At 47.8% G+C, this 24,244-nt stretch overlaps 2 protein-coding genes across 2 annotated transcripts; both read left to right on the top strand.

The window, feature by feature from the left end:
* The first annotated feature begins 4,060 nt into the window (after positions 1 to 4,060).
* LOC125512678 (putative metal-nicotianamine transporter YSL7) lies at positions 4,061 to 6,591 on the top strand. Its single transcript, XM_048677769.2, has one exon. It carries the CDS (start codon positions 4,195 to 4,197, stop codon positions 6,271 to 6,273), a length of 2,079 nt encoding a protein of 692 aa, XP_048533726.1. The 5' UTR covers positions 4,061 to 4,194; the 3' UTR covers positions 6,274 to 6,591.
* Positions 6,592 to 20,968: 14,377 nt separating this feature from the next.
* LOC125516301 (heavy metal-associated isoprenylated plant protein 27) lies at positions 20,969 to 21,951 on the top strand. Its single transcript, XM_048681783.2, has one exon. The coding sequence runs from the start codon at positions 21,089 to 21,091 to the stop codon at positions 21,566 to 21,568; it is 480 nt and encodes a 159-aa protein (XP_048537740.1). The 5' UTR covers positions 20,969 to 21,088; the 3' UTR covers positions 21,569 to 21,951.
* Positions 21,952 to 24,244: the final 2,293 nt, after the last annotated feature.

Consider the following 24,244-nt stretch of genomic DNA (forward strand, 5'->3'; position numbering starts at 1 on the left):
CTCCACACTTCCTTTGCTCTATTGCATAAAAATAATTGATACTTTGTATCTTCTAGCCCATTCGAGCAGACAAAACAGTTAGGCGAGACTTTTACATGTGCTAGTGCAACATGGCACGGAAGGGTGCTTAGTAAGCATTCACAGTGTGCTTAGCAGGCATTCACACGTTTTTTTCTGGAAACATCTCACACTTTTTTTCACCTTTTTCTCTTCCGAGAAGCATATTGTGCTTCCTTTCGGAGAAACACACTTGTGCTTCTCGCGGAAGCAAACTTGTGCCTGCACAAGAAGCATGTGCTTCTCATGGAAGCACATTTTTTTCACGCAAAAAAAGTCCGTGGATTTCCCCCCTCCAAAACCTAGGAAAAACTAGATGAAAACCGAAAGCCTAAAAAACATCTAAAACCCGAAAATGCGTACAGAAAAATTAAAAGAATGAAACCCAAAGGAAGCGTCCAACAAGCAACATGTGGATGCAGATATACGCACCGCTTGGCATGCTCCTAGGGCACCAAAAGTGACCCCTAGAGGTCCCTGCAAGGGTTAACCTCCAGTTAGTTGCTCTCTGGTTTTTCTCAGAAAAAAAGAGAAGTCGTTGTCGTCATGGTTTAAGAAAAAACATGATGTTGATTGAATCAATGACAATGAGTCCATCGATTTAGGTTTTTAGTGGTGGAACCGGTTCACTGCAATTATGTTGTAATTAGTCAGGAAATATATGTGCAAAAATATGGTAGAGTAATCAAAGTTGGCATCTTCATATTCTCCATCCAACTTGTTCGTGTCTTGTTGCATTACCTTCTACACCCTTTGTCCCTAAATAGAAGACGTTTTTGTAGTTCAAAGATAATACATTCATGGATGAGAAGTGAGGATGATCCACTAGAGGATGAAGTTTATGGACAATCACAAGACTGCCCTTGTGAAGACACTTGTGGAATGTGTCAATCGCAAGAATTCTAAAGTTATACTAAAGCAATGACAAGTAATATGGATTGGAGGGAGTATCATACTATTTCTCTATGTTTCAAAAGATAATGAGAACAACATGAACTTTTTAATTTCTAGGTTGTCAACATTAAACTTCAATATGGTATGCTTGAACTATTTCAGTGAAATACTTTTGGAATTTGTGTAAGCCCTACTATGATTTCGCGTCACTTATCTAGTAATTTTCCAAGATGATATATGCCAATTTGGTGTTGGTTGAATAAAGCATGTTAGGTATATTTTTCCCTCCTTGGATGACAGTAGTATTTCTCAACTCCATTTAACATAGTGAGTGCTCTGTTTCTTCAATTAAATGTTTAACTTGTACTATATATTATTGACTTGTAGCTAACAATCATTTGTTCTTCTATGAAAGCAAGGTCAACAGCTAAAAAAAGCAAATCAATGAGAGAGGTCGTGAAGATAAAGCAAAGATGAGTTGCATATGCCAAATGCATGGCTAAGGCAATGGCCCCCTTTTGGGTTATAAACAACACTGTAAAAGCCATGTTGAATCGCTTACATGCACTGTATGCGAAACGAGCACAACTGCTTAGTAATTTAATTTTGAAATTTGAGCTCACCATTGTTCATGAGAAGAAACTTGAGCAATTAATACATTGATGAGCATTATTTATATCATTCCTTTGCTCCATCATGTTGTTAGATAGCTACATCATGACTTTTTTTATGGGAGATTTTATGTTCTTGGCTTCTTAGAAGATGGATTCTTCACAGGTTTCCCTATTTTTCAATTTGTTCTTGCAAAAATTGCAGGTTTCTTGGACACACATAATCATATGTTTCTCTAATTATGAGGGTTCATGGCTGGGCGCAACAAAGTGTGCCTCCGTGGTCTAGTTTTATTATATTAGCAAAAGTCAATGACTACACTAGAAGACCGAATATAAGTAAAAAGTAAAGTGTGATCCCATAGTCTTTCAACCCCGTCTTCTCACAGCCCCACGATGAACACCCCAAGATCACCATCGGAGAAATGGTCATCATAATGTATTAGCTAAAGACCTTGCCAAAATCTTCAGGAGCAACACAAAGCCACCATGGCTATAGGAACAAATGTTGTAAGTGGTCACGTGCCCGCCAGGGTTTCCCAAGCAGCAATGCAAGGGGTCGACATTCTTGTGCTCCTGGTGGTTTGAATGTTGTGGTTGGAGCATAATGCTCGTGCCTTTTATGCCTCCCCGAGCATCGTCCAGCGGGTCTGCGCGGCGATTGCCGCCGAGGGGCAACTGTGCATCGAAGCAGGGTCCAAAGGGTGGGAGAAATATGGAGATAGCAGCGATAGGCGAATTGGATAGTTGAGTTGGTTGGGGCCTCAGGCTACGCCCCGCCACTATCCACAAACTCTGTGATGGCTGTTGTCGATGCCATAAAAACCTTGTACATACACCTTATGCTTCTTCTAATACATCGGCATGCAAAGTTTTCGTGTGTTCGTAAGAAAAAAACTATATTTAAACAACATGTACATCAGTTCTTCACATACTTGCTATCAATTTTTATCGCGAAAAAGCACATATCATGTTTGAGGCAATTTGGTTGAGGGTCTTCTAGCTATTTCGGTTTCATTCAACGGTGATAGTGATGTCGTGTGATGTTTTTCCTTTTTAGAAGAAAGGCCCATTGTCATTTTATTATAACCAACTAAACATGAAGGAATACACTACAAGACCCATATAAGAAAAGAAAAAAAAGACCCATTGTCATTTTATTATAACCAACTAAACATGAAGGAATACACTACAAGACCCATATAAGAAAAGAAAAAAATAACACAGACCCAAAGTCTTTTAATTTTGTCTTCTTCGCCACCTACGATGGACACCGCAACCTCAGCGAGAGCGTTAGAGAAGTCGTCATCGTAATAGATTGGTTGCAAAGACCATGGCAAAAATCTTCCGCAGCAACACAAACCCAAGGCTATAGGAACCAATATTGTAAGTATTGCGCATGCCCCATTTTTCAAAAGGGTGTGACTAGATCTCAATCGGCTGAGACTTAACGAAGTCTCTGTCAAGTTTTATCTTTTCTTTGCTTGTGGATTGCTCATAGTCTAGTTAGGGAGGCTGGTCAGAATCACAATGTTTGGGTTGATGAATCTCCTAGCTTTATCATTTCTTTGCATGTGGATGATGTAACAACAATTTGAAAGCAATAAAGTGAACCATGATGGCATTCCCTCAAAAAAAGTCTCAGTCAAGTGAGAAAACATACAAAAAAAGTAGAAAGAAAGAATATAAAAGTCTCAATCATGGCGACCCTTAAAAGCTTGCCACAAGAAAATCTTAATCTTGGGAGGAATCCGAGCACGTCAGATTAGTCTAAACTTAGTAGTGGGGGTACCAGAAATTAACCTAGCATACAAAGACTTAACCGAAAAACGGCCAGAAGCAGAGTGGGCCATACAACCGAGTCTTCGTTCTCCGAGAGCACGGGGATGTAGGCAACAAGTCGTTGCCAATCATCAAACTCTTCACGAGACAGAGAGCGCCGGAAAGCCAAGTCCCAGTTATTATCGAAGAGCTCAGAGATGGAGATCTCCGGGTCCGGGTAGTAAGAGAAAAGCGTAGTAAAAGCTACAACAAGGGTAGTCTCTCCACACAAAAAGCAAGCAAAAAACAAGTAGAATGGCCATTGCCAACCACAAATCTAACGTGATCTTTAAAAAGAGGTCGGACTTTAACAAGATCTTTCCCGAACTGGGAACCGCCGAGGGAAGAGGCAAACATAGGGCTGGAGTTAGGGAAGTACTTAGCTTTAAGGATGGAGAACCACAAGGAGCCCACCCCACTCTTCATGATTTTCCACCACCATTTAATCTCTATATTTTGGAAACATAGTGATTAGTGTATTCAGTCATAGCTATAACCACTAAAATGTTAGTGAAGCAAGCAGATAGTGCATGCTATTTTTGCTTGCATGAGTCTTTGGGGTCGATGGTACTCATGGCAAACTATACTTAGAGCTGAGAAAATATAGCAAACCTCACTTAATTAGAAAATGCTTCCTAACCACCAAATGAGACTCTTCCCCATTTTCCCACCATCATCTGGTTCTGTTCGTGTGTCTTTGCTTTGTCTGTCTATCAAACGAACCAAGGCACACACATGCACGTGCCTAAGCGCGCCAGGAAATTCCTCAATCAACCAGCCTTGAATTTCTTGTGAAGATCGACGTACGACAATGGAGTCGGACACATGCGACCTCAGCGAAGGCATGTCGACGGAGCGCGCGTACGAGGCGGAGCCGGTGCCGTCGCTGTCGGAGACCATCACGGCGCGGTCGCTGGCGGTGAGCTTCGTCCTGGGCGTGACCCTCACCGTGGTGGCCATGAAGATCAGCCTCAACTCGGGGTTCCTCCCGTCGCTCAGCATCCCGGCGTGCCTCCTGGGCTTCTACCTCTCGCGCGTGCTCATCCGGCTGCTGGAGTACATGGACGTCTCCCACCTCCCCTTCACCCGCCAGGAGAACACCGTGATCCAGACCTGCGTCGCCGCCTGCACCACCATCGCCTTCAGCGGCGGCTTCGGCACCTTCCTCCTGGCCATGGGCCGGAAGTCGGCCGGCGACGACCACGTCAAGTACGACGTCAACGTGGAGGAGCCGAGCATCCCCCGCATGATCGCCTTCCTCTACCTCGTCAGCTTCGCCGGCATCTTCATCATCATGCCGTTCCGGAAGGTGATGATCATCCGGCACCAGCTGACGTTCCCCAGCGGCACGGCCACGGCGCACCTCATCAACAGCTTCAACACGCCGCAGGGCGCCACCCAGGCCAAGCTGCAGGTGTCCATGCTGTTCAAGTCGCTCGCGGGCTCCCTGGCCTGGTCCGTCTTCCAGTGGTTCTTCTCCGCCGGGAAGGACTGCGGCTTCAAGACCTTCCCCACCTTCGGCATGGAGGCCTACAGGCAAGGCTTCTTCTTCGACTTCGGCATGACCAACGTCGGCATCGGCATGATCTGCCCCTACGCGATCACCCTCTCCATGCTCGTCGGGTCCGCCGTGTCCTGGGGCTTCCTCTGGCCCTACATCGAGACCAAGGAGGGGGACTGGTACCCCGCCGACCTCGGCAGCGGCAGCCTCAGCGGCATCAAGGGCTACAAGGTGTTCATCGGCGTCTCCATGATCCTCGCCGACGGCCTCTTCAATTTCCTCTCCATCATGTTCCGGACGTCGCGCACCATGACCAAGCGCCGCAAGCAGCCCATGTCATCCGCCGGCGGCAACGTGAACCAGCCGTTCCAGCACCTCATCAGCGAAGGCCCGGACATGGAGCAGCAGAAGACGGCCAAGAGCTTCGACGAACGCCGCAGGGCGCAGGTCTTCCTCAGGGACAGCATACCCAACATGGTCACCATCGGCGTCTACATCCTCCTCGCCGCCCTCTCCACCGCCGCCGTCCCGATACTATACCGGCAGCTGCACTACTACCACGTCGCGCTCGTCTACCTCATGGCGCCCCTCTTCGCCTTCTGCAACGTCTACGGCTTCGGCCTCACTGACATGAACCTGTCCAGCACCTACGCCAAGATCGCCATGCTGCTCTTCGGTTCGTGGGTCGGGCTCAAGGACGGCGGTGTGGTTGCCGGCCTCGTCGCCTGCGGGATCATGATGTGCACGCTCTCCAACGGCGGCGACGTCATGCAGGACCTCAAGACGGGGTACCTCACCCTCACCTCGCCGCGCGCCGTGCTCATCAGCGAGCTCATCGGCACGGCGTTCGGCTGCCTCATCAACCCCACCGTCTTCTGGGTGTTCTACAAGGTGTACAAGACGGGCGGGGCCAACGGCGGCGACATCCCCGACGTGCCCTACGCCAGGGTGTACCGCGGCATGGCCATGCTGAGCGTCGGCCAGGAAGGGCTGCCCAGGCACAGCATGCTCCTTGCCAAGATCTTCTTCATGCTCGCGCTGGCCCTGTGCATGCTCCGGGAGCTGGCTAGCCGCTGGGAGTGGCGCGTGCAGGCGTACCTCCCGAGCACCGTCGCCATGGCCGTGGCCTTCTTCGTGCCGCCGGACATGGCCATCGGCATGTGCGTCGGGAGCCTGGTGCTGTGGCTGTGGGAGCGCACGGACCCTGTTGAGGAGCGGTTGCTGTCGTCGCCGGTGGCGTCCGGGCTCATCTGCGGGGACGGGCTCGGCTCGCTCGTGTCGTCGCTGCTCACGCTCACCAAGGCCACGGCGCCCATCTGCATCAAGTTCTTGTCCCGAGGCGACAACGAGAAGTTGGATGCCTTCTTGGCAAAGATGCCCGCGACGTAGCTCCTTGGTGTGCAACGTGTGCTTCGTGTATGTTAACCAAGTTATAATTGACCGTGTACAAACTATTCAGGCATATACGAGTAGATCTTAGATGTGTATGTTCAACTCGATTGCAAGCAACAAGTCCATACTGAATACAATATTTCATAACAGTTTTGCTAAATCTCAGTGAGACTTGATTATGTCTCTGTCGATACTACATTCATGAAATCTTAGGCGGATATTCATGATTTTTTCTTTTTTGAAGTTTTCGTTCTTTCTTATGTGTTATATCACTTGACTGACATCTAGCACCCTATTTCTAGGTATGTATGAGTAGAACAGAGTAGGCATACAAAGATTTTGATTTTGGGTATGTTCTTAGGGTCACCTATACGTGATTTCCCCCTGCTTTCAGATTTCGTCCCAGTTGTTGGATTCAGATTCAACAGGTACTGGTCATATTCTCTCCTCTGCCTAACCAGATGCATTGCTTACCTTCCTCCTGTAATCGCCGCCTGAAAGCCTGCCAAACCGCCCACTCCCCTCCCCTCGAGCGGGCTTTGTTGTGCGCTATCTCATGCTCCCTTCCCGCTCGAGCCATTGCCACCCCGGGCATCTTCTACCCCCCCCCCCCCTCCTCCCAAGTTCTCCAACATCGGTGAGGAGCCCGCAGCCCCACTCGAACCGTCAAACCTCGGACTCCCCTCCACCTGTGATGCCGCTGTCGCAGGCCACAGGTCCTTCCTGGCCAAGACCTCGCCGGCATCCCGCGCCTCGCTGGCGCTCACTGCAAGACCACCATCTTCTGTCTCGGGACTATGCTTTTCTCTCTACAAAATCGACTAATGCGAGGAATATTTTCAATTGCACGAGGATTGCCAAAACCATTCTTAAGATGGACCGTTAGATTTTAACTCTGCTATGTATACAAAAGATATAGGCATTTGTGAGAGCAGCAATTTTTGTTATTTATCATCTAAGTTGGAGAAGCTACTCCCTCCGTTCCAAATTACTCGTCGCGGAAATGGATGTATCTAGAACTAAAATACATCTAGATACATCCATTCCATACTTGTGACAAGTAATTCAGAACGGAGGGAGTACTTTGGAAGGTAATACGTTTTCCTATTTATCTTCTCCAAATAGCCTTAACCAAGGGCAGTTGACTCGGTCCATGCCGTCGGCCAAACCCGTGACCGATGACAGAAGGGTGGGTCAGCCGCAGACGTGGCCCATCCTTGGTGCATGCCTTTATTTAGGAGTATTTCTTTTCATTTCTTTCTTTGGAAGGGGAGCAAGCCCTGGCCTTTGCATCGAGCGATGCATAAGTGATATTATTATTCGACAAAGGTCTGACAAGAACATACAACAAACAAACTGAAGCTATGAACTGCACCTACAAACTTGACAATGGGGAATGCTCTCATGCCCCACCATCTAGAGCCAGGGTCACCGCTAATGCCCTTTGAGATCCCGTTAGATAACAAAGACATTCCCGCCCTTTTCCCAAGGAGTGATCCCGAGTTTATCTAACCCACGAGAGAATGGCTACTGCAACAAAGACTCTACCAAGTCTTTGCAAGAGAATTAAATTCCAGTTTTTTCAACCGGACCTTAACAATCTTAGAGTGTAAACACTTATAATTAAAACAGGCATGGGTATGGGGATTTGTTTCTTACAACCATATATTTGTGATTGGGATCATCATGATCTTAATTTGTGGTGATAGAGCGGCGGTGTCGGCGAGAGAGAAAGCGTATCTAGAGAAAGAGGGAAGTATGGACGGGGTTTGGGGTGTAGTTTTGGATGGGCCGGGGGTGTCGGAGTCTTACGTGGTTGGTGTTTGGACTCCCGCAACCCCCTAGTTTGCTTCCGGTTTGCGGGTAACCCGATGTCCGGACTGGCCCACGGATCGATGCATGATGCCATTGAATGGAAATCTGCGTCCGAATAGCTCGGTGCGGATGTTTGCATGAGCTTTGAGGGTCCGCTTTGAAGATGCCCTATGGTCTTAGGCACAGAGAACACCGCCCAAGGCTTAACCATGCTTTGCTTTTGAAGCAAAGTGCACGAGTGCTACAAGATGAATTTTATTGACGCCAAATACATATTCTCTCAACTTATTACTTTTATACTAGAGTGTGTTTTACTTTTTCCACACTAACCAATAGATAGTTTTAGGCTGAATTTTGAATGATTATACTACTTGGTTGCAAGGGTGTTTAGCGGGTTGGTGGTGTGTATACCATAATTACACATCATAAAGAAAAAAAATAACATACAGTGGCAGAGCCAGGATAGGGTAACGCCCTAGACAAGAAACTAAGGGCCAAAAATACTAAAAAAGAAAAACAGTTTCAAGGCATATAAAAGTCAAGCTATGTTGCATAACTAATAACCAAAGGAAAAGTTGTGTGCACATCACTACAACCATATTCATGGCAAGATGACCAAGGCCATTGCAATTCATCAAATATGGATCGGCTTTGGATGAGATGTTTCGGCGGATCACGTGTGTCGGTGTCAAAACCGGCGGATCTCGGGTAGGGGGTCCCGAACTGTGCGTCTAGGCGGATGGTAACAGGAGGCAAGGAACACGATGTTTTACCTAGGTTCGGGCCCTCTTGATGGAGGTAAAACCCTACGTCCTGCTTGATTAATATTGATGATATGGGTACTACAAGAGTAGATCTACCACGAGATCAAGGAGGCTAAACCCTAGAAGCTAGCCTATGGTATGATTGTTGTATGATGAAGTTGTCCTACGGACTAAAACCCTCCGGTTTATATAGACACCGGAGAGGGTTAGGGTTACACAAAGTCGGTTACAACGGTAGGAGATCTTGAATATCCGCATCGCCAAGCTTGCCTTCCACGCCAAGGAAAATCCCATCCGGACACGGGACGAAGTCTTCAATCTTGTATCTTCATAGTCCTGGAGTCCGGCTGAAGGTATAGCCCGGCTACCCGAACACCCCCTAATCCGGGACTCCCTCAGTAGCCCCTGAACCAGGCTTCAATGACGACGAGTCCGGCGCGTAGATTGTCTTCGGCATTGCAAGGCGGGTTCCTCCTCCAAATTCTTCATAAAAGTTTGTAAACACCAAGAGTAGTATCCGGCTCTGCAAAATAAGTTTCCACGTATTGCCACAGAGAGAATAATATTAACACAAATCTAATCTGCTGACGTATTCCGCAGCGTGACATCACACTGCGGCCAAGCCTTTATTCGAATCGTTTTCACTTTTCCACCTCAGCGTGTTTTGCGAGGCGGTTTCCTTGGCACGTCTTGTCAAAGCAGAGATCGTGTCCCCTTTATTTACGGGATTCTCATCAATACGGATGTGGGTAACCCGATCGTGCCCGTTAGCATGTCTTCTCGATTAAAGGCGAGTCCCAAACGGTTACGGGGAGGGCTCCTGGTATTCAACCTCTTATAAAGAGACCAGGGCCTTACTCCTTTTCTCCAATCTTAAAACAAGTTCGCCCGTCGCCTCGAGTTCCAACACCCTAGGCTCCAGATTCCAGGCGCTTCGGACCTTCGACAATGTCCGGTTCCGACCTTCAAGGCCGATGGATGCCCTCCTCCGTCACAGAGGAGGACGTGCTAAAGTTGAGAGAGGCTAAGTTCTTAACCGCCGAAATTTCGCATAGGTTGCCTGCTCAAAGGCAGGCTATTCCCAGTCCCCAGCCCGGTGAGAGCGTAGTGTTCATGTCTCACTTCCTTCGGGGGTTAGGCTTCCCGATGGATCCCTTCGTGAGGGGGCTGATGTTCTATTATGGGCTGGAATTTCATGACTTAGCTCCGGAGTCCATCCTCCACATTTCCTCATTCATCGTTGTGTGCGAAGCGTTCCTCCGTGTTACTCCTCACTTCGGATTATGGCTCAAGACTTTTGGAGTGGAGCCGAAGATGATCGAGGGACGGCACGCAGAGTGCGGAGGCGCTGTCATAAGTAAGAATGCTGATGCTCCATGGCCGGAGGGCTCCTTTCAAGAGGAGCTCGGCTTGTGGCAACGAGAGTGGTTCTATATCACCGCTCCCAGGAGCGCCAAGTGGGTGGCGCCTCCTGCCTTTCGCTCGGGTCCCCCACCACGGCTAGCATCATGGGTCAACAAAGGATTAGATTGGGGGTTATCCAAAGACGTGCCCTTGTTGCAGGGCCGCATTAGGGATCTCTTAGAAAGAGACCTCAACTTGGTCAAGGTGACGCAGGTCATGCTAATTCGCCGAACACTGCCCGGCAAACGTCGCTCCCTTCATCTATGGGAGTTTAATCCGGAGGGACCACGAGCTCTCCAGCATTTTATGGGCGCAACGCCCGTGGAGATGTATAAAATGTTCTTTGGATCACAAGCAATGTGTCCGGATTTGACCGAGGACACAGGTTTAAGCTGCAATCGCCCGGATACTCAAGTAAGTAACCTTGTGCCCGGACTCGCTATCCGTAAAATTGTCATAAATTCGCCCCTAAAAGAGTTGTCCTTTTAAACAGGAGTGGATAGCGAAGGCAAAGCTGATCAGGTGTCCGGCTCCCCTTCCTGAGACCAGGCCGGATCCCGTGCTAGTCAGGATGTTGAAGATCGTGCCCTTGGAGGGAAGTGAGGGGGAGGACAAGGAAACTATGGCCTCCTCGAAGGAGGCTGCTCCGAAGGGAGGAACCGACAATTCCTCTCCTAAGGGGAAGAAGAGGGCCGCCTCTGACGACCCGGAGACCATGGCCTCAAAGCGGGGGAAAAAGTCCTCGTCAGAGGGTCCGACGCCGGGGAGATCCTCGGCCGAACTACGCCCTCAAAGGGATCAGCCCTCCAGCGAGCCGTAAGTAGAGAAAGATTTTCCTTTAGAGGGATGAGAGAAATCCTTGCTTTTTATCTGAGAAGATTAACCGAAATTTTACTTTGTAGCTCGGACCTCAGCCCTTCTCAGCAGAGCTCGCCTTCAGGGGATCTTCTTCCGGAGATGATGGAGAGTGGAACGCCTCCCCCTGCCATACCGCCTGGCGAGGCGGGCGACCCTGAGGTGTCGTCGCGGAGGGATTCTCCGAATCCGGCAGGGGTGGAAGGTAGCCATATGTCCCCCCAAGGTTCTCCGCGTCCGGCCTTCGATGGAGGTCATAGGACGAGTCCGGCACTGTCCGATGCGCGGTCGGAGGAGCTGATGATTCTGCTGGGGCGAGCTTCTATCTTAGAGGAGCACCGTGCATTGGTGGGTACGGTGATTGGAAGGATTTCGTCCGCGGAAAGCGGATTGCATGAGGCCGTGAGAAGTTTGCTGACGGGTTTTGAGGTACGTTTGATAATGTACTTCTTTGTCAGTTGCGCATAAACAAGATGCGCCCTGTGTAGATAGTAACCCTTGAGACTCTGTGCATTGTCGAAGTTGACGGCACGCAGAGGATCATAATCCCAGGTCTAAAATGTCGCCTTTGTATACAGGTGGCGAAGTGTCCGGAATCGAGCCGAACTGATGATTTTGCCGAACTAAAGCGGCAACTTGACGTGCCAGATGCCGACATCGCGCTCGTCAACGAGCGGCTTGATGAGGCTCAAGGTATGCAATTCCTCGGGCGGCATCTGGTAAGAGGAGCTTTATGCCAGTATCTTACAATGTGTGTGCTTGACGCAGATGGTGCGGCCGTCGTGGAGAGTCTTCGGGCGGAACTTGCCCGAGCTAAGGAACAAGCCAGGAAAAGTGATGCGGTTGCCAAGAAGGCCCTTGAAGAGCTGAGAGCCGAACAGGCTGCTCACTGCCGAAGCAAGAAGGAGATGGCCGAGATGGCCGTGAAGTTAAAAAGTGCTGCTGACCGTTGCAAGTTTCTTGAGAAAGAAGACCGGGCGAGACAGACGGACTTAGAGAAGGCCGTTGCTGATGCCAAGGACGCTCGCTCTGCGATGAGAGCTGCGAAGGAGGAGCTGCGTCAGGCCGGACAGATTGCGGCTGGAAAGCCCTTTATGCTGCGGAGGAAGTTTTGCGATCCGAAGTTTGCTCCGTTGGACCGGATGTGGAGTGCGGAGGACACCTATCTGGATTTGGCAGCGAGTGCTGCTGATGCGACCGAATACTTTCGAGATCAAGAAGATCGCGAAGTGGAAAGGCTTTTCTGGTCGCAGTTCCAGAATCCAGAGCGTCCACTGGCAGTGGATGATCGTCTGGCTCAATGGGCCGAACTGAATAGATTGTCTGGACTCGCCATGAAGTACGTCATGGGTCATCTGTGGCCGGGGAGATCGGAGCCGAAAAGTTATTTCAGCTTGGTGCAGCAATTCCTTGACGCGGTGCCACGTATCAATGCGATGAAGAGGTCAGCATGCATAGGGGGTGCACAGATGGCTCTTGCCCATGTCAAGACATACTGGGCAGAGATGGAGACCACCGTTGTTGCATCCCGAGATTCGGACAAAAGCCGAGTACCCTCCGAGCACTATTTTCAGGAAGTCCTTGAAGGCGCTCGTGTAATAGAGGCGCAGTGCTCGAAGGATGCTATGTTCTGATAGCATATGTAATTATAAAGAAATATTTTGATGAATTGTAGTAGCCTTTTATACTTGTGCCTTCAAGTATTTGGAACACCTCCTGTGCGGCCGTTTTAAGATATATATACAAAATCTGAAAGATTACAGTCGTTGGCTTCAGCCCCCACGCACATAGTGCGGGGGTGCTCGCAGAAGGCGCATTTTCACACTTAATCCAACGCCTTGGTCCTACAAAGGAGGTGATAGCGCAGCGAGCTAGGCAACCGGACTATAATGCTTTAACACTTTCACTTAGCCATAGGAGCTTGACAATGGGACTATTTAGGTAGCCCCTGGTGGCGACTGCGCTCGCCCGAATTCGGGGCGCGTATGTGCCTGGCCGGGAAACGGCCCTTCGTTAATGCGGAGGAATCCTACAGATTCCGGAGAGTCATCGAGTGGTTGACCAATCTCACGCCATATCATGACAGTCGGTTTTCGGCTTTCTCTACTGAGGTGCTCGCCTGGCCGAACCAGGGCACAATCGCAGTAGTTCTCCTGGTGCCGCCTTAGCCGATAGAGCGGAACGTAAGGCGGCCGAACACAGGAGCTGGGCAACCCAACATTTGACCAAAATCATGACTCAGAACTGATGCATATAAGGCCAAACTCGCGACGCCGAACACTTCCTAAGGTATTCGGTCTTTATGAGAGCGGGCGAGGTAATGCTCTGAGGTATAAGCCCCTAGTGTCCAGGTACGCGCAAGAATTCTGACGTGGCCACATGCCAAGACGCCAGCCTCCTCCTTGGTCATAGAACCAGGGGATGTGTATCAACAAGAGACAGTAAAAAAGGTTTACGCAGGGTCTTAATCTGAAAAGAATCCTTGGAACGGGTCTCTACTGCACGTCTGCGCCTGTGTCTCCGTTGTGCCGTATCCTGGACGGGCGCAACACGACGTTCATCTGTAAAAAGAGAGCAACTGAGTTGAAAAAGGGGCGTGCCGAACAAAAGTTATATGAAATAAACAAAGTGTAAAGTAAAATATGAAAAATTGAGCTTTATTGTCTCTTATTTTATACGTGTGAAGCCCCTAGTGCAGGGGTATATGGCCACTAAGCCTTTATCAACGATACTTTTGTGCCGGACTCGTCTATCCGTGTCCGTGGTCTTAATGACCTGTTCCGATGTTCTGGCTGGTGAAGCCATTGTATTGTGGGGCTGTTAAAGCGGCCGCACAATCCTCCGCTTGGGGGAGGTGTTCTCACTGCTTCCCCTTTAAGGAGATGATGCCGCGTGGATCGGGCATCTTAAGCGTAAGAGATGCATAATGCGGTATTGCATTAAAGCGGGCGAAAGCTTCGCGTCCCAGTAGTGCTTGGTAGCGACTTGAGAATGGGACGATGTGGAAAGTCAGCTTTTCGCGACGGAAGTTATCGGCAGAGCCGAAAATAACCTCGAGCCGGAGAAAACCCATGCAATGGGTGTCCGGACCTGGCGTTACTCCTTGAAAGGAGGTTTTGCTGTGGCGAATTCTTTTTGGGTCAATCCCCATGTGGTGGATTGAGTCCTGATATATCAGGTTGAGTCCGCTGCCACCGTCCATAAGGACATTTGAAAACTGGAGTCCGCCAATTATTGGATCGAGTACCAGGGCAGTCCAGCCTGGGTTCCTGATACTTCTAGAATAATCCAGATGATCGAAGATGATTGGTTTTGACAACCAGTGACGGGATTCCTTTGGGATAGACCGTGGGGCGCGTACCTTTATGGGCGCCGCACGTTTTGTTATGTGGAGTAAGTTTACTGTTTTTACTTTTTGTGGGAAATTCTTTTGTTTCCTGGTACTCTACTTTTGGGGTTCGTCTTCGTCTTCGCTTGGTGTGTCGAGCCCCTTGTGTTCGGCATTGAGTCTGCCGGATTGTTTGAAAACCTAACAATCTCTCTGGGTATGGTTAGCAGGCTTTCCGGGAGTGCTGTGTATTTGACATATCCTATCCAAGATTTTTGTTAGGTTGGATAGGTCGTCCCTGTTATCTTGGAGGGGCGGATTTTTCTGATTCTGTCGTGAGCTTTTGAATCCGGCGTTGACTGCCGTGCTCTTCGGACTTTTTTCCTTAGTCCGGCGACGGTCCTCATTGCGTCGCGGTTTTCCGTTTCCATCCCTAGTTTCGAATGTACTTGGGTCACTGGTGCTGCATCTTGCCAACCAGCTGTCCTCTCCTGCGCAAAAGCGGGTCATGAGGCTTGTTAGTGCGGCCATTGTTCTTGACTTTTCTTGGCCGAGGTGTCTGGCGAGCCATTCGTCTCGGACATTATGCCTGAAAGCCGCTAAGGCTTCAGCGTCCGGACAGTCGACTATCTGATTCTTTTTAGTAAGAAATATATTCCAGAATTGCCGAGCTGACTCTCCGGGCTGTTGAGTTATGTGACTAAGATCGTCTACATCCGAGGGCGGACATAGGTCCCTTGAAAATTTGCTCGGAAAGCGTCCTCGAGCTTGAGGGGTAAGTATTTTATGGCGTGGAGGTCATCTCCTCTAGCCATATGTATGTGGAGGATATAATCCTCGATCCAGACTCCAGGGTCTGTTGTTCCATCATATGCATCTATGTTTACGGGTTTGAATCCCGTTGGAAATTCATAATCCAGGACCTCATCGGTGAAACATAGGGGGTGTGCGGCACCCCTGTATTTGGGTGTGCCGGATTCTGATAATGACTTTATTGCATTGCTTACGAGAGCTTGCTTTCTTGGCCCGTAAATGGACCTGGCTGGGCCATGATGCGAATCCTTAAGTGGGTCGCATGCCGGCTTAAATGCGGCGCTGCTTGCCGCTTTATGCTGGCCATGGGGTCGTCTATCCGACCGTGTGGCTTTCTCACTTTTGGAATGCGATGGCTCTAAGGCCTCCTCGTCGAATTCAGGCAGTAGCTTTCTCTTCGGATAGCTTTTAGTGCGGCGACTGTCGCCGTATTTGTCTGCGGTATTGATTACTTTACTCCATCTGATCCTGAGTGCATCTTTCGCAGTTTTTAGCTTCCGCTTCTGCTTTTTCAGGCTGCGTGCGGTTGCAACGAGCCGTTTGTGGAGGTTCTTCTGCTTCGTGGGCTTGTCCGGCGTAGGGTCGTCCGGAATGCCATTTTCGCCGGGGGAGGGATGTTCGGTTTCTCTATCCGTGTTGTCCTGTTGGGACGGTTGCTCTAAGGCATGCTCGTCGTCTACCGGCTCATCCTGCTCTATGGCTGGGTCTTTATCGAGGCGGGGCTTGGGTCGGCGTTTACGCCGACGCTTTGATTGTTTTTCGAGAGATCGATCCCTCTTTCCATCCCCGTTTTCCTTGTTGTTGCTTCCTTTAGGGGTATCCACCATGTACACATCGTGAGATGAGGTGGCTGTCCGATGCCCTATAGGCGTTGGTTCTTGGTTGTCTCCTGCATCGTCGTCCATACCGTCGATGTCTTCGGAGTCGAAGTTGAGCATGTCGGTTAAGTCGTCGACAGTGGCTACGAAGTGGGTGGTGGGTGGGTTTTGAATTTCTTCATCATCCGAATCCCATCCTTACTGACCGTAGTCCGGCCAGGGCTCTCCTGATAAAGAGAGAGACTTTAGCGAATTCAGGATGTCGCCGAAGGGCGAGTGCTGAAAGATGTCTGCGGCGGTGAGCTCTATCGGCGCCCAATCGGATTCGATCGGCAGGGGCGCATGGGGCTCAGACTTCGGAAAGGAATCCGGCTCCTCGGAGTCACGGGCCATGCGGAGTGCGGGGCTGGAGTTTGGCTCGATCGCCTCTGAGATCGCAGCCCCTGAGGCAGCGTCCAACCGCTGATCCTCGATCGGCGCAGTAGGCTCCGAATCAATGGTCGAAACCGATGCGTGTGCGGCCTCCAAGGCACTGTTCGGCGGCAGAGCTATATCATGCCCATCGAGACAATGCGGCGCGCTTGGCTGTGGCTCGAATCCGTCGAAGATCAAGTCCCCGCGGATGTCAGCCGTGTAGTTTAGGCTTCCAAACCTGACCTGATGGCCAGGGGCGTAGCTTTCGATCTGCTCAAGGTGGCCAAGCGAATTGGCCCGTAGTGCGAAGCCGCCGAAGATGAAGATCTGTCCGGGGAGAAAAGTCTCACCCTGGACTGCATCGTTGTTGATGATCGAAGGAGCCATCGGGCCTAAAAGCGACGACACAGAGGAACTCTCAATGAAAGCACCAATGTCCGTGTCAAAACCGGCGGATCTCGGGTAGGGGGTCCCGAACTGTGCGTCTAGGCTGATGGTAACAGGAGGCAAGGAACACGATGTTTTACCCAGGTTCGGGCCCTCTTGATGGAGGTAAAACCCTACGTCCTGCTTGATTAATATTGATGGTATGGGTAGTATAAGAGTAGATCTACCACGAGATCAAGGAGGCTAAACCCTAGAAGCTAGCCTATGGTATGATTGTTGTATGATGAAGTTGTCCTACGGACTAAAACCCTCCGGTTTATATAGACACCGGAGAGGTTTAGGGTTACACAAAGTCGGTTACAATGGTAGGAGATCTTGAATATCCGCATCGCCAAGCTTGCCTTCCACGCCAAGGAAAGTCCCATCCGGACACGGGACGAAGTCTTCAATCTTGTATCTTCATAGTCCTGGAGTCCGGCTGAAGGTATAGTCCGGCTACCCGAACACCCCCTAATTCGGGACTCCCTCAACGTGGTTTGAACTTCAAAAAAAATATATGCCATTGTCTTGTTACTTTTATTCATCTTGCCTTCCTGTACAATTATGTAGGAACAAAAGTTACTAAATATCTAAATCGCTTTTCACATTTATGTTGGAAAGGGGACAATGTCAAGAATTTAAATCATCACAAAACTGCATCTAGCAAGAAAAATAACATGTTAAGAAAGAGTTGGGTGATGGTAAGAACACTAGGTTTTAGGAAGACTAGTGGGTGGGCTCCAAACCACTAAAGGAGGCATACCCCAGATTGTATAACATTCAACTTTGATCATAACATCTCTGTTACAGAAGCTATTAGTAAGAGTTGGAATAATTTTTCTTTGAGAAGAACCTTGATTGGAGAGAGTGCTAAGCTATGGGCTAGTCTCGAAAATAGGTGTGAAGAAGTTAAGTTAGAATGTATGGGGGCAAAGATAAACCTAGTGGATGCTCACCAATGACAGCAAAATTCTCTGTGAAATCATTATACTTGTTTTTGGTTAAAATTTGATATAGGTTTCCCACACAAGTTTCTGTGGAAGATTGCTCGTAAAAGCATTCTAACTAAAGACAATTTGATCAGAAAAGGGTGGAAGGGGGAGAAAAGAGTGTGTTTACTATGGAAAAGATGAAAGCATTGATCACTTGTTCTTTCAATGTTCTTCTGCCAGGCTGATTTGGAGCCTGGTGAAGTGTGCTTTTGATTTGAGAGTAGTCCCCAATGGTTTAGATGATTGTTTAAATGTCTGGTCGAAAACCTTTCAGAAATCTGACAAAAAACTTATCTTAGTTGGGGTTTCTGCTTTGTTTTGGTCCAGTTGGAAATGCAGAAATGATATCATTTTTAGATCGAAAAAAGTTCATGATCCCATGATCCTCGTGAGACTAATGAGCAACTGGATTGTTGACTGGTCTATTTTGCAGATAAAAAACTCAGAACAAAAGCTGCTGATGCTGGGAGCAAAACTAATTGAGCGGGGTGGCAAGTGAAATCTTTTGCGCATCATAGGGATGGAGGCCGGGGGTGCTGAGGCTGGAGAGCTGACTATGATCTTGGCTTCGTCTCCCTGATCATGATCAAGATGTGCGCGGGGCTGCCTATTCTCAGGCCCGTCGATGAGGGGGAGCGAGATGAGCGATTGCACAGGGCCCCCAAAATCGTGGGGCCCCCATCGAGAGAAAATCAGGAAAGATCGCTTCCTTAGATGCCGCTGAAAAATCGCTAAAAAGACCAGGAATCCAACCGTTGTACGTGTACGTGAGCTGTTTACTGGGCTGCGATATGATAGAAGGTGGGAGGCCCAAAATAATACTCCCTCCGTTCCTAAATATTTGTCTTTATAGACATTTCAAATGACTACTACATACGGATGTATGTAGATATATTTTAGAGTGTAGATTCACTCATTTTGCTCCGTATGTAGTCACTTGTTGAAATGCCTAGAAAGACAAGTATTTAGAAACGGAGGGAGTACTTTTTTTTTGAACACATGCCCAAAATAATACTAGCACAGAAGTTTGGAGGCCCAATGGCACGATCGGAACATGCAGTGAACTGGCGTCTGGATCTCGCGACCGGCGATCGGCGAAGCACCAAACCCTTGCCCTGCGCGAGGCCCTAGTAGTCGTGCCGGCGCCGGCAGTTGCCTCCGATCCGATCCCACTGTTGATCGTCTTCCTGCCGGCTGCCGTGAAGATGCAACAATCACAGACCGCGGCTCTGTCAGTTCGTTGCTTCAATCGGGATTGAGGAACACATCTACACCAGACTACGAACTGGATTTTATCTCCAAGAGCAAGGTTCTTTTCTAAATTTATTTTCTTTGTATTTGAATGATCTAATCATCTAGCGGTTGTTACTATTTGAAACTAATTAGATTCTGTTTGATCAAATGATCGATGATCACTAATAATTTCTTAGGTTTTGTTTACTAGCTAGACAGGCGCTCCTTTTTGGTAGAACATGAGGTTTGTTTATTGCTTTGCTATCGTTTATCTTTTTAGCATTAGTATTAATATTTGATATATGCCTAAATAAGGTACAAATAAAACAGACATGCAAATATATAATAAAATGGGAGTATGCTTTACGCATATTGATTTTTCTCTTATGTGAATTATTCGAAATTTTGGGCCACATTTTGGTTTTCGCCCGGGGCCCCGAATTCCTGGAGACGGCTCTGCCTATTCTACTTTATTTTGCTTTCCTTCAGCGCCTATTAGTAGTTTTATTACTTTGTTGCTGTCGTTTGAACTATGTTGCGGTCGTTGGTTGTGTGGGGCTGTGTCCCCCGGTTTCGGTGTGGAGTTTGTGGCCATGTCTTCGGTAAAACTTTTGAAAACCCAATTAGCAGTGGTGGATGCTTTTGCTCGTTGGTTTTGTTAATAAAATCGGAGGGAAACCGCCTCGTTTGATAGAAAAAGTAAGAAAAATAAGGATTTAGAAGAGCTGGAATGGTCGGATGGGGATTACCTTTGCAGTTTGCACTGTTGACTGTTCCCTGAAAATCCTCTCAACATAAAAAGACAGTTCCCTGAAAATATTCATATAAATTTATTTGTTAATATATTTTTTCTAAATTATATGTAGGCTACTTTTTTTATTTTAAAAAAGAGTTTATGTATAGACTATGTGTACTTGAAAGAAAAATAGACTAAGGGGAAATTTCAGGGTTGTCCATAGACCATGTCCACCCACTAGCACCACCTCCCTTTTTGTCAGACTCTATTTTCGACACATGCTGGTTCGTCCATCCAGACACATGCATACATCTTTTTTCGTGCGATGATGTATTGGAGGCTGAGATCTTATCGATCCGACAAGGACTGTTGCTAGCTCTAGTGAAGCAATCTACCAATTGATGTTGAAAGCGACAGTTTGAAGGCAGTTAACATGGTGAAAATTAGTGGAGATACAAACAGATCAAACCTTTCTTGTTAGCAAAATTAAAAATAGTATGACCGAACGTAGTTCTTGTATTACTCATATTCGATGAAGTTGTAATAATTTAAGTCATGTTTTGGCAAATTTTCGGAGGACTCAAGGCCGAACTCTTGTATGGCTTGGGTCGGGACCGGAGGTCTTTTTGAACGCTGTTAAGCATGACTATACTTGTGTTTTGATTGACTAATACAAGAATTCTTCTGCAAAAATATAAGAGAAAAGAAAAACAAACAAACTAAACTGCAGAAGAAAGCTCAGTCCAACCTCCAACGCGCCCAACTCCAACCCAGAATGGCTGGGACAACGACGGACGGCGACCTCCGTTTGCCGAAAGCCTACGCAACGGAAGCCAAAACCAACAGAGAAATGCTTGTTAATTTTCCGTCAAGAGTATCAACCCGAGTTGGCCTTGTACTCGCAGTCTTCTCGGGGGTTCACGTGGCGACCTCCGGCCACACACGCAGATCCGGCCGATCCAGACTCCAGACCCATCTCGGTCACCCTATCACCTTCCCACACGCACCTTCCCCACGTGTCGCCGTCGCCCTCCGTACGCCCGCCCCCGCCCCCGTCCAGCCACCTATATCTCCTCCCCGGCCTCCTCCTCCTCCATTCATTTTCATTCTCAGCTCGTCGCTCGAACTTCTAATCAATCTTCTCAGAGCTATAGCTTGTAGCCTTGAGCTAGCTGCCTTGCTTGCCGATCGATTCATCTTCAGGTCAGTTGAGGATGGGCATCCTGGACGCGGTGTCGGACATGTGCGCGTGCCCGACGGTGCGCACGCGGCGGCACATCAAGAAGCGGCCGCAGCTGGAGACGGTGGAGATGAAGGTGCGGATCGACTGCGAGGGCTGCGAGCGCCGCATCCGCAAGGCCGTCGACGGCATCCGCGGGGTCACCGGCGTCGAGGTGCTCCCCAAGCAGAACAAGGTGGCCGTCACCGGGTACATCGACGACCCGGCCAAGCTGATGCGGCGGGTGGCGCGCAAGACCGGCAAGAAGGTGGAGCCGTGGCCGTACGTGCCCTACGACGTGGTGCCGCACCCCTACGCCCCCGGCGCCTACGACAAGAAGGCGCCTCCCGGCTACGTCCGGAACGTCGTCGCCGACCCCGACGCCGCGCCGCTCGCCAGGGCCTCCTCCACCGAGGTCAAGTACACCTCCGCCTTCTCCGACGAGAACCCCAACGCGGCATGCGCCGTCATGTAGTCGGTGCTCGTATGTAGGTACTCCCTCCGTTTCGAATTACTTGTCGCAGGTATGGATGTATCTAGATGTATTTTAGTTCTATATACATTCATTTCTGCGACAATTAATTTGGAACGGAAGGAGTATCTTTTAGCCAGGCCTTGCTTCAGCTAAGCTTTTACTAGGTATGTATTGTTTTTGGGGGTCGTCTGTATAATTATTTTGCACACGTTGTACTGAATCCACAAAGTGAAATTGTAAATTACTTGCTTATATATATATTGCCTACGTAGCTAGTTAGCTTGGTACAGTAGTTTGTGATTTTGAACCAGGGGATTCAGTTCCCTGTTTACTGTAAGATACTACTATATATTTTAATGAACTTCACATGTATAATTATCAAATTGTTGATTCTTGTTTATTTTTAGAGTTACAATTCCATTTCTTACCTTTATTTTAACGTTTGTGGCAACAATTACGTTATTTGACCAACAAGTAATCATTTGTTATCTAATTTAAGCAAACTTGTGTCACTAATTAGGGCATATTCAACGATGATGCTATTTTAGAGGTGTCACATCTTCTTTTATTTTAAAAGATGATCTCTTAGTACAATATGTCATACCATGTTTTTAGAAATAACTAGTTATTAAAAATATTGTTATTTTTAAATTACATGCAAAATTTAAGATAAAACTGTTTTACATGCCCTTGTCCTTTCAATTCTTTTCACTATAACTTTTTTTTAGCTTACCAAGCTGCCTGTCTACCTCCGCTGTGACTCGTTGGACCCGGGAAACATTGGCTAGTTTATTTGCCCTTGGTTTATTTTTGGTTTGTATTGGAGTTTCAATTCTAGTGATGGCCTTCCAAGCCTTGGAGTTGGAGTCACCTGCATATTCCGCACATTCCGCATGACGACCACATGAGCGCCATCTTTCGAGCATCCACCATCTGGACTATCGGGAATGGTATTAGCTGCAAAATTTGGACCGATCACTAGATCAACGGGTGATCAGTGGCTGAGATTGCACCTCAAGTCTACGTGATGATCCCTCTAAAGGAAACATGCCCAGAGGTAATAATAAAGTTGTTATTTTATACTTCCTCCGTTCCTAAATATAGGGTGTATAGTTTCTGGCATGGAAATTAAAGAACGCATGTGAAGGGAAAATTTCACAAGTTTTGGACGAGATTACACCTAACTAATTAACATGAGAAAATAGAGGAGCTTGCATGATATAAGGAAATGTAATCAAATCCCTGAAAAAGTTGTTCAAACGAGTGGTGTAATCGTAATACACCTTATATTTTGGATTTTTTCTCAAAAATCTATACACCTTATATCAAAGAACGGAGGGAGTATATCTTTATATCATGATAAATGTTTATTATTCATGCTAGAATTGTATTAACCGGAAACTTGATATATGTGTGGATACATTGACAAAAAACACAGTTTACCTAATAAGCCTAGATTAGCTCGTTAATCAAAGATGGTTAAATTTCTTAGCCATAAACATGTGTTGTCATTTGATGAATGATATCACATCATTAGGAGAATAATGTGATGGACAAGACCCATCCGTTAGCTTAGCATATTGATCGTTTAATTTTATTGCTATTGCTTTCTTCATGTTAAATATATATTCCTTCGATTATGAGATTATGCAACTCCTGGATACCGAAAGAATGCCTTGTGTGCTATCAAACGTCACAACGTGACTGGGTGATTATAAAGATTCTCTACAGGTATCTCCAAAGGTGTTTGTTGGGTTGACATAGATCGAGATTAGGATTTGTCACTCCGTCTATCGGAGAGGTATCTCTGGGCCCTCTTGGTAATGCACATTATAATAAGCCTTGCAAGCAATGTGAGTAATGAGTTAGTTGTGGGATGATGTATTAAGGAACGAGTAAAGAGACTTGCCGGTAACGAGATTGAACTAGATATGAAGATACTGACGATCGAATCTCGGGCAAGTAACATACCGATGACAAAGAGAATTACGATCGAATCTCGGGCAAGTAACATACCGATGACAAAGAGAATTACGTATGTTGTTATTACAGTATGACCGATAAAGATCTTCACAGAATATGTAGAAACCAATATGAACATCCAGGTTTCGCTGTTGGTTATTGACCGGAGAGGTGTCCCGGTCATGTCTACATAGTTCTCGAACCCGTAGGGTCCGCACGCTTAACGTTCGATGATGATTTTGTATTATATGAGTTATGTGATTTGGTGAACGAATGTTGTTCGGAGTCTCGGATGAGATCACAGACATGACGAGGAGTCTCAAAATGGTCGAGAGGTAAAGATTCATATGTAAAATGATGGTATTCGAACACCGAAAGTGTTCCGGAAATACCGGATACGTATCGGGTCACCAAAAGAGGTCCCCTCGCAACTACATGGGCCTAATGGGCCAAGAAAGAGACAGACCAGCCCCTAAAAGGTTGGTGTGCCCCATGTAGGCCATAATAGGGGGGAAGGAAAGAGAAGAAAACGGAAAGAAAGGAGAGGGATTCAGCCCTCCTTCCTTCTCTCCTCCCTCTTCCTCCCCCTCTTCGGATGAATATGGAAGGGGGAGGCCAAAACTGGAGGCGCCCAAGTAGGATTACTCCTACTTGGGGCATCCCCTTGGCTGCCTCTCCTCCCCTCCAACCTATATATATGAGGGAGGGGGGTGG

Source organism: Triticum urartu, chromosome 6A (assembly GCF_056163025.1).
Source record: "Triticum urartu cultivar PI428250 chromosome 6A, HENAU_Tu73, whole genome shotgun sequence".
Lineage (NCBI taxonomy): Eukaryota > Viridiplantae > Streptophyta > Magnoliopsida > Poales > Poaceae > Triticum > Triticum urartu.

Bases quoted from the DNA above. Each gene is read 5' to 3' on its own strand.
- LOC125512678 (XM_048677769.2), top strand. From the start codon at position 4,195: ATGGAGTCGGACACATGCGACCTCAGCGAAGGCATGTCGACGGAGCGC.
- LOC125516301 (XM_048681783.2), top strand. From the start codon at position 21,089: ATGGGCATCCTGGACGCGGTGTCGGACATGTGCGCGTGCCCGACGGTG.